At 31.0% G+C, this 11,576-nt stretch overlaps 2 protein-coding genes across 2 annotated transcripts; both read left to right on the top strand.

Moving 5' to 3' along the window:
• Positions 1–1,314: 1,314 nt before the first annotated feature.
• On the top strand, positions 1,315–4,285 carry LOC134686581 (teneurin-1-like). The gene is made up of 3 exons (XM_063546252.1): positions 1,315–1,366; positions 2,562–2,684; positions 4,178–4,285. Exons 1-3 carry the CDS (start codon positions 1,330–1,332, stop codon positions 4,264–4,266), a joined length of 249 nt encoding a protein of 82 aa, XP_063402322.1. The 5' UTR covers positions 1,315–1,329; the 3' UTR covers positions 4,267–4,285.
• Positions 4,286–9,416: 5,131 nt separating this feature from the next.
• On the top strand, positions 9,417–10,869 carry LOC134686580 (serine protease inhibitor Cvsi-2-like). The gene is made up of 3 exons (XM_063546251.1): positions 9,417–9,531; positions 9,718–9,834; positions 10,769–10,869. Exons 1-3 carry the CDS (start codon positions 9,495–9,497, stop codon positions 10,855–10,857), a joined length of 243 nt encoding a protein of 80 aa, XP_063402321.1. The 5' UTR covers positions 9,417–9,494; the 3' UTR covers positions 10,858–10,869.
• The last annotated feature ends 707 nt before the right edge of the window (positions 10,870–11,576 follow it).

Below are 11,576 nucleotides of genomic sequence, written 5' to 3'. Positions count from 1 at the left end.
TTGTTTTTTTTGTTTTTTTATCGATTTATTCTATTATTTTTGCCCAAAACAATTTCCAATGATTGTAGATATATCACATAATTATATCTATTGAGGATTAAAAATAATCTGTTTCTATATGTTGGTATTTTTTTAGAGAGCAAATATGTAGGAAAGAGAAAGGATACAACAACAGTTCCAAACAAGAACTAAGTCTTGACGAAACAAAACGTAAAGGTATATGTTCAGCTCAAATTCACAGTGAAGACTTTAGCATGGAATAAAAAGTTCAATCACAAGTGGATCTATCATTTAAAGATATGTTCATTTGTTATGTGGGTGGAGGAAGGATTAAAATCTATTCATCCTTCATTGATGTTGCAAATGGGGTTGTCAGGATTGCCCACAGAAAAAAATCCGTATTGCTGCTATTTCATTTGGTGAATCCGGACAACCTGGGAACATGATATAAACTCAAAGGCATACAAAAGAAATTGAAATGTTATCAGTTTATCAAATAGTACTGAAAATAAAAAAATCTACTACAGGCTGGTCCACACAACGGCTTACCAATCTATTTCTTAGTGTTTAAAATATAACAATAAAAATTATGACATGGTTAACACTACATGTATAAAGTAATTTCTCATTTGAATTGTTTTACATTGTCATTTCGTGGCCTTATATACACAGGCAAATTTCACTCACATCAATTTCACGTGAATTTATATTCATGTTAATCTCACGTAAAATTCACTTGACTTTCACCTCAAACGAACTTTAACATGAAACTGACGCAACATTTGCCTGTGTAGCTTGTGGAAATATGTCTCGTCAGCAAGGTATACCTCTTATTAGATACTTCTCCAACGTTACGCAATTTTCAAACCCCATGCCTTTGGCATATTGCTATTAAATTTGCTGTTAAAGTTGAAGCATTGATTTAATCTTGCTGTTATATTTTTATGAGTACAATGATATTTGAAGATACGTCAATTGGAAAGTAACCTTACAAAATTGAAAAAAATAAGAAAAAAACAAAGGGGAAAATATTAATATATCAAATTCTATTGATCTAGAAGATCTGTTTATAATACATTTCCTAAGAAAGAGGTTAAAATCGCGAAATGTGCCATTTTCCAAAATAAACACATTCATTTATAGTTCTAGAGGGTTATTATGTGTCTGTATATTCTATATTTGGAATATGATTTACAGTCTTACAATGTCATGAAAATGTGTAATAATACGGCATTATCTATGACGCGTTCAGATTTTCTCAGTATAAAAGATCTGATTTCAAGTCATTGGTAGTTAGATTTTAAATTCTTCTCACCTTTGAACATTAACATGAAGCTTCTTATTCTGTGCTTGGCTCTTTGTGTCGGTAAGTTATATCTTATTTTATAAATATTCAATTAGTGGTGCATGCACCTACTATCAAATTTCATATGAGGTCAAAGCTGCCAGAGTTTTTAATGTTTTTTTTTAATACATGTTATAAATTATGTTAATATTCATATTCTTGTCATAATTTACATTGTTGTAAGATCTTTACACATTGCCTTCATATTTTTGTATAATTATGTTAATTATGAATAATCATTTCATAACTTAATATTATTAAACTGATCTTACATAAACGTTTTTTTAGTTAGAGAGGCACTGATGAGTCTTTTGTAGGAGAAACGCGCGTTTGGCGCAAATACAAAATTTCAAGCCGGTATCTATGATGAGTTCATTAGTAACTGCGAGTAGTCTCAGATCTGTGCTTTGTTTCGTTTGAATTTTTATAAATTTGTGTGTGTTTAGTATCCATTTGAAGTGTTAAGACCTTTTAAAATGATTCAAGCAAAAAAGGAAAAAAAAATATCTTATTGTAAAACAAATTTGATTCAAACTTTTATAGCAATTGCCAAATTTAGACAACTTTTAATTATCGAACACAAATACACTCTGCAAGCCAGCGTGGATGTCGTCTGCTGGGGTCTGTCTGAAATGTCATTTATTGTGTTAGCATGTATCATGCCGTTGATTTTTTCTCTTTTGAGTTGTTTCATATTTTGTAGTCATTGACTCTTCTGTACAAACTTATACCGTGCATTGACCCATGTTCTAGGTAATATTCGTTTATAAAAAAATGTTGTCTATTTGTAACTGCAATTGTAACATACTCCTTATATCTTAACTAATGTGTCATTTAAACTATTCGAACTGACTCAGTGTTATTTCCGTTTGAGAATATTCAAATATTCTTTGAACAAGTCTATGATGGTTAATGTAGAAACTAATTAGGACGCTAGACATATGAAAAATGTTTCTTTTAATATTTTTAACACCATCATATCGATGTTTTCTTATCTTATCAATTAATTCATTTAGAAATCATTAGAAAAAAGGAAGGTTCTAACTCTTTCAAGTAAAATGGAGTTTTTACTTGGTTTTGATATGTTTGACGTTTTGTTTTTTGGATTAATACAATCACAGTATCTTGGCTTTTAATTGTTTGGATACATTTATAATGACCGTTATTCCAGTTAAGCGCCTCGGATGACTTAATTGATAAAATGTTGTAATTACAGTTGTTATGGGCGAACGGTGCCACCAGGCAAGTGACTGCAGTACTAGTGTAACACTGTGTTCTTCAGGCAGCAGTCTTGCTTGCATACATAATGAATGTACATGTACAACACAGTCTGGAAATGGTAAGATAATTTTAAGTTATCTAAATCTATTTACAGCCTTAATAAATATTGAAGTTAAAATTTCATACATCTTTTTTACATCTTTGAAAATATACGATTGGTGAAATTTAAACGTTTTTGTTTTAATTTTTTATTTCATGAATAGCTTCATTTTTATTTTTTAAACTTCGGTTCGTTATTGTCCTTGTGAAGAAGAATACTAATAACATTATGACAAATGTATTCACTTATATGTAGCATCAGAAGATTATGCCAGGTACACATTGCAATTGAAAAAAGCTACTTTAAAATCGAAAATGTTGAGCAGCTACTTTAAAATCGAAATGTTAAGAAGCTACTTTAAAATCGAAAATGTTAAGCAGCTACTTTAAAATCGAAAATGTTAAGCAGCTATTTTCATAAGAGTATAGTTATATAGTTTAGTCTTTCAAAGTATTACAGTTAAGATTTCACACAACTTATTATCAAATATAAAAGAAACAACTATCATCAACCAGGCAATTCTCTAATATCTTAATGTTGAAAGGATCACTTTTTCATCGCATATATACGATTTACATAAACCTTAAAGATAAAAAAGAAGTAGTGCATTAAAAACCAAGACATATGTGTAAGAAAAAAGAAAAAAGAAAAAAAAAGTTTCTTACACAATTGAACTATTTTTTGTTTATCGCCAATGGACACCAACCAGGCAATTCTCTAATATCTTAATGTTGCAATTATCCCTTTTTCATCGCATATATACGATTTACATAAACCTCAAAGATAAAAAAGAAGTAGTGCATTAAAAACCAAGACACATGTGTAAGAAAAAAGACAAAAGAAAAAAGAAAATTTCTTACACAATTGAAGTATTTTTTGTTTATCGCCAATGGACACATTATTAGACTGCAACTGTAAACGGTTGTATGTTGGACAATACATGCAACAATATTATGATGCCGTTCAACATGCAACCCTCGTTCTAGTATACTTATATCAATTTAATGAATTATGTATCTAGATAAGTAACTGAAATGTGTTGGGGATAAGTATGACGTCCATTTTCTCTGAACGAATAAACATTTTTTGGGGGACCAGCTGAAGCACGTCTCCGGGTGCAGAATTTTCTCAAAGGTTGTTTTCCGTTCTTTGGTCGGGTGGTTTTCTATTTGACACATTCCCAATTTTAAAAATCCCCTACTTCATTATGATATCATAAGGTATTCAGTCGTTTGAAAACACATGCACTACATTTTGAATTATAAACTTGTATATATTTTATAATATTAACAAATAAATACAAAATTGGCCAATAATCCGAAAAAAAAAGTACATTTATCAATGCTGATACAAGCATTAAGTATTAATTGAATAGCAATTTACATTTTGGTTTATTTGATCTTCGCTAACTTATTTATAGTTTTTTTTTAGTAATTCTGTAATTACTTCACACAAAAAGTCGAAAATAACCTATATTTATACATGCATTTATGATCTTTGTTCTATTTTAGCCTGCACCACAGCTCAAGATTGCCACCAGCATTGCCATAACAGAGATGGCCATTGTGTCGACGGAAGTTGTCACTGCAGACAGGGTTAAATATTAAAAGTTTAAAATTATAAAAGGCTGTTTTTGAGTTGTTTATAATTTTGTTACTCTAGACGAACTATCTTCATTTATATTGCAATTTGATCATTTAACTTTTAAATATTGGTTAACCAAGATAATCATTTAACGATTATAACTTTAGTATGTCCTCAACACAGACCGTAACAGATTGATGCACTAATGAACACATTTTCAAAAAGCAGAATCTCTGCAGAACAGATAGTATTTTCAGTAAAGATTGCAATGAATTTGTTTATATATCAAATTGATCATCTTTGTCAGTGTTACTTAAAATTGCTGATTTACAAATAAAGTAATTAGAAAGTTTTCGAATCAGCACTGATTTTCTTACATAATAAACTCCTTATACAAAAGCTGTGTTACATAATTATGAGGAAGGACGACTACTATAAACTTCATCACGAATTAGTTCATCAATGTGTCTGAACTAAATATTGGCATTTTTTCGTAGTCTAAAATATATACCTACCAGTCATGTCGTCGTGATGTTCATGTAAATGCAAAAAAAAAAATTGGTGATTAGTCTACATAGGTAAGTCATCGAGAAAAAGAAGACATGTATGTGTTTACGGCAATTCTACCTCGTCTTCATTTGTAAAAAGATTATTCTTCACGGTCCACCAACTGGTGATGGTGAACATATGTGTTTACCCTTGGTTTGAAAAATAACTAACAATAAATAAAAAACGAATTAAAGTTAATTTCAAACCTGCAAGTACCGTATCAAAGGACAATAAAACAGTTCTAATACACTAAAAACGGACAACAACTGTCACATGTCTGACTTGGTACCAGTAACTACTGATTTAGAAAATGGAGGATAAAACTTAGTTATCCAATCTTCTCACTTATACAACTTAATACAACTAATACAATTATACTGACAACAATTGGTGAGAAAAACAAACGGCCACAATAGGTAAAATATTGGTTTACAGCCGTCAACATTGTTTAATTGTATTAATCATTAATTTAAACATTTGATGCGACGGTCATACTAGTGAGTGGTTTAGCGCTATAACACGAGGTACAATTCACCATTATCTACATTCGAAAATGCCTGTACCAAGTCAGGAATATGACAGTTGTTGTCCATTCGTTTGATGTGTTTTATCCTTTGAAATTGCCATTTGATTAGGGACTGTCCGTTTTAAATATTCCTCGGAGTTTAGTATTTTTGTGATTTTACTTTTTGTAAAAACTCACGACTATGACAAGAAATAAAACAGTTTCTTCGTGAACAACAACCCTCCTACAAGAACATCATGATAGTAAATGGGAGCTCTGAAAAGTATTTACAACTCTTTTGTATGTTCTTTTGAACGTGGCCCTCATAAGTGGTATCTCTTAATGTTACTACATGTAGTTACATGTATATTGACGAAATGACTGATCTTTTATTCTACTGGCGACTTTGTGTTCTATTTGGAACTTTGTATTCACCTCGTCGTCGAGAATACATTGACGGCTCATCTGCATATTTGACGAAAGTATTGTCCATTATATTGACAAGAATTCTGTCCGCAGTAAAAAGGGGGTCTTCAGAAATATCGTGCAACTGTTTACTCGCGTAGTGTTATTAACCATATAAAGACAATAACAATCAAAACCAAGGAGTAAACAAAGACTCATAAAATCAAAAGATATTTACATCAACAGTTGCAAACAATAAAAAAGAAACAACACGAACTCCACTAAAAACTGGGAGTGAAATTAGGTGCTCCGGAAGGGTAAGCATTCTGAAAAATTCTAAAGAACCTCTGGAAAATTTAAATCTCGATCTTTTTCTGACGTTTGTTTTATCAACACTTTTTATTTTTCATCCCTCTTTACCATTTTTGATTGAAAAATTGTCTTAATTAAATATTAAACAATGCCGTTAAACATTAGAAACTTAGCATACGCTAAACATTTGTTAAAGAGAGATACTATACGGCATTTTTTTTTTAATAACGAACAAAGCAAAAAAAACAATAAAAAAATGCTACATAGAGGAATAAGTGATCAGTTTGCTGGAGTTTATTAATTAAATATTTGTTGAATTGGGAGGTATTCCTAAGGAAACAAATTTGCGCCCATCTCCTTGCCGACATCTTCGTACGAGTTGGAGTTTCTTCAGACATTTGTAAAACACAAGAAGATCAGTGAACCCAGATAACTTAATTTTACATTCAGATATATTGATGATGTTCCATTGACAATTAAAGTAAGCGTTCATCTTAAAACCAAAATCTTTGAAAAACAAGACGATTTTAGTTAGTAGCACTATATCAATTACAGCTGCATATAGGATATACATTTTCCGACTCATTCAATATTCAAGAGCTTGCCTACTACTCAGAATTTGTTACACATCACCAGTGAGCCAGGGTTTTTCCAAAGAAAGTTTCGTCCTTTTTATAAATAAAAGTTCATCAGAAGATACCAATCCTTGTTGATAAATATTCCGTATCACTTTCACAAATAATATATGATAGTCTTGCAGTATAGATTATATGTACCATCTTTATAACGTGCTATATCATTCTTTTATTTGATTTTGTAAATTATTACTTTTACTGTTTAATCTATATTTTGTAATAACTACTTGACGTGGCTTGATATTTATACATCCGATCATTGTCTTATTGTGCTATGGTAAATTTTTGTAACTTTTGATTTTACCGTTTGCGTAGGGACTTTTCGTTTAGAATTTTCCCGGGAGCTCGGTATTTTTCTTGTTTATTTATTTATGTTTATAAAATGAATATTGTTTCTAGTAGTTCAACTATATAATTTTGATAGCCTTGGTTGAAAACTGATTATTTTATCCTGAAACCAAAAAGTTTTAAATAGACATGAACAATCACAGATTGCTCCTTAACGTCAAGTAATAATTAGTTCATGTATATTCAGGACAATAAATATGGTAGGTACCTCCTGTAATAGATTTGTTATGGATTAAGGTCGAGGAAATGTAGACTGCAACGGGAAATGAGGGTATATTAGATAAGGATAGAAACTAGACCTTGCAACACCGCACATTGGAACCCTTCAAAGAGTTGTTGCCAGTGATTTTTAACGTGCAAAAGAGCATGCTACTTTCTTTACCCGAGACATCGGGTTTAGAGTACCAATTCTGACCTGACAAGGCTGCATATTTACTTTAAACATATTTTATTTAGAAAAATTATGCACATGACATACTAAGGGAATCGGAAACAAGGTTTCCCTTATATTAATCCATCTCCTTGTCAAAATAGAAAAAGGGAAATAACTGAAAATATTTTTCGTCTGAGATTTCCTATATATATGTACCGGCGGCAGTGTGTGTTTCCCGGACTTTATTAAGACTGCATCACCCAAATTAAGATACTTTCCATGAAAGACGCTATATGCCAAATCGCTTTCATTCTAATAAAAATTGTTGAACTTGTTTAAACACGAGTAAATTCTCCTCTGGACTGAAGTTATTACTGCCAACCAAGAGTTTTTTTCATATTTTATGGAAACTGAATTATTTCTATCGTACGTTTTCGAACAAGGGAGTAATTATTACACTCAAGAAGAAAATGTTAACTGTTCTCGATTCTACCGCATGTACAGGTTTTTACTTTCTACAAAATTTCTCTTAAATAAATGTTCGTTTAGATTACTGCAATCTATCCGAAGACTGACATGTAGTATCTGTCCCTTCCTGTCGCCATTATTACACAATGTTGACTGCTGCTTATTTGATATTTTTACCTATTATGTCTGTTTGTTTTGTTCACGCATCGTTATCGATATAATGGATTTGATGCGACTCTCATATAAGTGAGAGGTTTAGCTAGCTATAAAACCAGGTTCAATCCACCATTTTCTACATAAGCAAATGCCTGTGCCACGTCAGAAGCATGACAATTGGTATCCGTTCGTTTGATGTGTTTAAGCTTTTGATTTTACCATTTGATTATGGACTTTCCGTTTTGAATTTACCTCGGAGTTCAGTATTTTTGTGATTTAACTTTGTATATGGAGTTAATCTGATATCGTCTGAAATAGCATTCAATGATCGAATAACTGATGGCTCAAGGATTTCTGATAAAATGCTGTTGTATACCTTATATGTTTTGTGTCATGCGTTCGTCTTGTGTCGTATTTATGAATATTAAACAATTGTTGAGGGATTATATCGTATAAATAACATTTCATGAAAGTTTAGAATTTTGTGTTTTTTTACGTCTTTCTAATAGTAATTCCCATCCTGTTTTGTTGTATAATTTGTTTATGGATGATAACTTAGTAACACCAGTAATTATTCTAGGCGCTTCAACTTGCATATTTTCTAGTTTTCACTTAAAAAGTCTGGAATATTGTCCCAAATGATATTTGTATATTTAAAAAAGGTTAGATAAAATTAAATATATAGCTTGTAAATACTTTCTTTTCAGTTTGAATTTTTTTTAAAGCTGGAAATAATTCAATCTGGGTGTTATCGTATCAATTATATTATTAATATTAGAATGCAACGAACCATTCTCATTAGAAATTAAACCAAGTTGTTTATGGCTTTCTACTTCTGAAATAAATTATCATTAAATAAAGAGGGGCTGCATATTTGTACACAGCCAAACAGACGCCCCACTGTCGAGGGATTAAATGCAGTTCGGTTTAAGGGTGACTTCTATTCTCCAGTAGTCATTGGGATAAGACATCCGTAATAACCGTCGTACGTTATAAATTGCTGAAAAAGAAATGACCCATGGCAATCATAGTTCAATGGTTCAGTTACTTAACTTCTATACTCAATTCCAATATTGTTGAAAATATCTTCCCTAACGCGCATCTTTCTAAATTCATTATTATGACTTTTACAATAATCAATTAGTGATGTTCATTTCTGTAAATATTACATTATTATAAATTCTGCCCGTTGTGAAGTTTATCAAAGACAATCAGTATTAATACAATGATATGTGAAGTAAACATGTGGGAAAATAACCGTACAAAATGAAATGTGACTATGTATTAAATAAGAACATTCATTCAAAGTTCAAGATTGATATTCATGATTTTGAGTTCTATATCTAGGATCTGATTTACAAGGTTAAAGTGTCATGCAAATCTATAATAATACAGCATTATCTATGACCTTCTCGATTGGATCAGTATAAAAGATCTGGTTTTCCAGTTCTAATTAGTTAGGTTTAAAATTTATCTCACCATTGAACATTACCATGAAGGTTCTTATTTTGTGCTTGGCTTTTTGCGTCGGTAAGTGATATATCTTATTGTTAAAAGTTGAGTTGTCTTGCTGTCCACTTTATTCATGAAGCATTTGATATTCATGTATTTATAGACCTTGCATTTCAATCGTTTAGGTTGATGCATTCTCTGTACAGATCAATCCAGAATCCCGATTAATTTATCAAATATTACTTTTATATTGTATTGTTACAGTTGTTATGGCAGAACGATGCCAACATTCGAATGACTGCAGGATAACACTGTGTTCCACAGGCGCCAGTCTTGCATGCATACACGATGAATGTACATGTACAACACAGTCTGGAAATAGTAAGATAAATACATTTCATATCCGTATTGAGGTTACATACATTTTTTTGTTTGTCATTGAAAAAAATTATTGGTTAGATTTAAAAGCTTACCATTTCTTGTCAATGAGTAGCTTAATTTTGGGTTATTTTATAATATGGTAATGGCAAATATATTAGCCTATTTACAGTAAATTTGGTAAGGTTAAATTTATTTCATCAATGCTAATGGGAGCAAATATTTCATGAAATATCAGCAAAGGTTCCCTCTGTGATGTTATTAAGTATTAACAATATACAAAATATTGAGCGTAATTAACTTGTAAACTACAAAATATATTGTAATCTAAAATAAGGCAAGTCACCTGCGTGCTGTCATTCTAGTATAAAGTAAATCATATTACCGTCTATAAAAAATTCCCATTTTGTATCATGATTACCTTAAATATTCAGATTTATAAAAGCACTACATTCACAACTATAATTTTATAATAAATATACTGGCTATTTGATACAAATCTAGTCATTAATCCGAAAACAAACCGCCCGTATATTCATTAATGCAGATTCAAACATTAGAGAGATATCTGATTGAATCTTTTCATATTAGATGTGAAGTACTATGTTTTTAGTGAAATTATTCATCAGTTATACAGTATTGAAAGTTTGCAAATCATTGATTGCTGAATCCAAATTTATGGAACCATCGACAACTGTGGAAAGTTTCGGTAGCTATAAAAGCAGATTAAGCACACCGTTTTCTAACTGTACTAAGACAACACTATGGCAGATGTTTGTCATAAGTTCAGTTGATTAATAACGTTTGACTTTGTCAGTCTAATTGACTTCACCTTTTTGAGTTTCCCCTAGAGTTCAATGTTTTGTTATGACTTTTCACATCAGAAGTCGAGACCAAATTTATTTATACTGTATTTATAATCTTTGTTTTATTTCAGCGTGCACCACAGCCCAAGAGTGCCAACAGCATTGCCATAACAGAGATGCCCATTGTGTCGACGGCAGTTGTCACTGCAGACAGGGTTAAATTAAAAGTATAAGAATATCAAATGTGTTTTTGTCCTTGTTACTGTAAATATTAAATATATATTAGGTATAGAAGTTAAGAGCAAGTAATTTTTAAATATTGGCTAACCAGGTCAATCACGTTGAGATACTATTAGTATTTAATTACCAAGATAATAATGACCACTCTAAGAACCGTGCCTTTAGCAATGTATACATATACATCATCAGTTTGAAATCACAACTTAAAAAATAGGATGATAGATAGTAAGATGTACTTTTACGTAGGCAATTCATAACAGTTGCCTTATATCTTTTTTTTACGAATGTAAACTACCGATAATACTATTTACCGGATTTCTAATAACATAAGCAAAACGACGGGTGCAAAATGTGGAGCAGAATCTGCTTTTCATTCCGGAGCACCTGGGACTTTCTCCATCTTTTTGTGAAGTTCGTGTTGCTTTGTCTTTAGTTTTCTATGTTGTGTCTTCTGAACTATTATTTGTCTGTTTGTCTGGTTTCATTTCAGCCGAGACATTTAATTACATATGTATGATATTTTCTAGTTGATTCTTATAAGATAAAAACGCACTATTTCTTTTACAGTCAACGCATTATTGAACTAGTTATCCTACTATTATTAAAAGAATCAAGTAATCAAACGACGATTGTTTTTACACTATGTCTTTTTATCTTTATTTTGATTTGATCATACAGTTACTTTCAAAGTTCTGCAAT

Source organism: Mytilus trossulus, chromosome 10 (genome assembly GCF_036588685.1).
Source record: "Mytilus trossulus isolate FHL-02 chromosome 10, PNRI_Mtr1.1.1.hap1, whole genome shotgun sequence".
Classification (NCBI taxonomy): domain Eukaryota; kingdom Metazoa; phylum Mollusca; class Bivalvia; order Mytilida; family Mytilidae; genus Mytilus; species Mytilus trossulus.
Note: the sequence above shows the minus strand (reverse complement) of the source record. Positions and strands in the feature narration are given on the sequence as shown.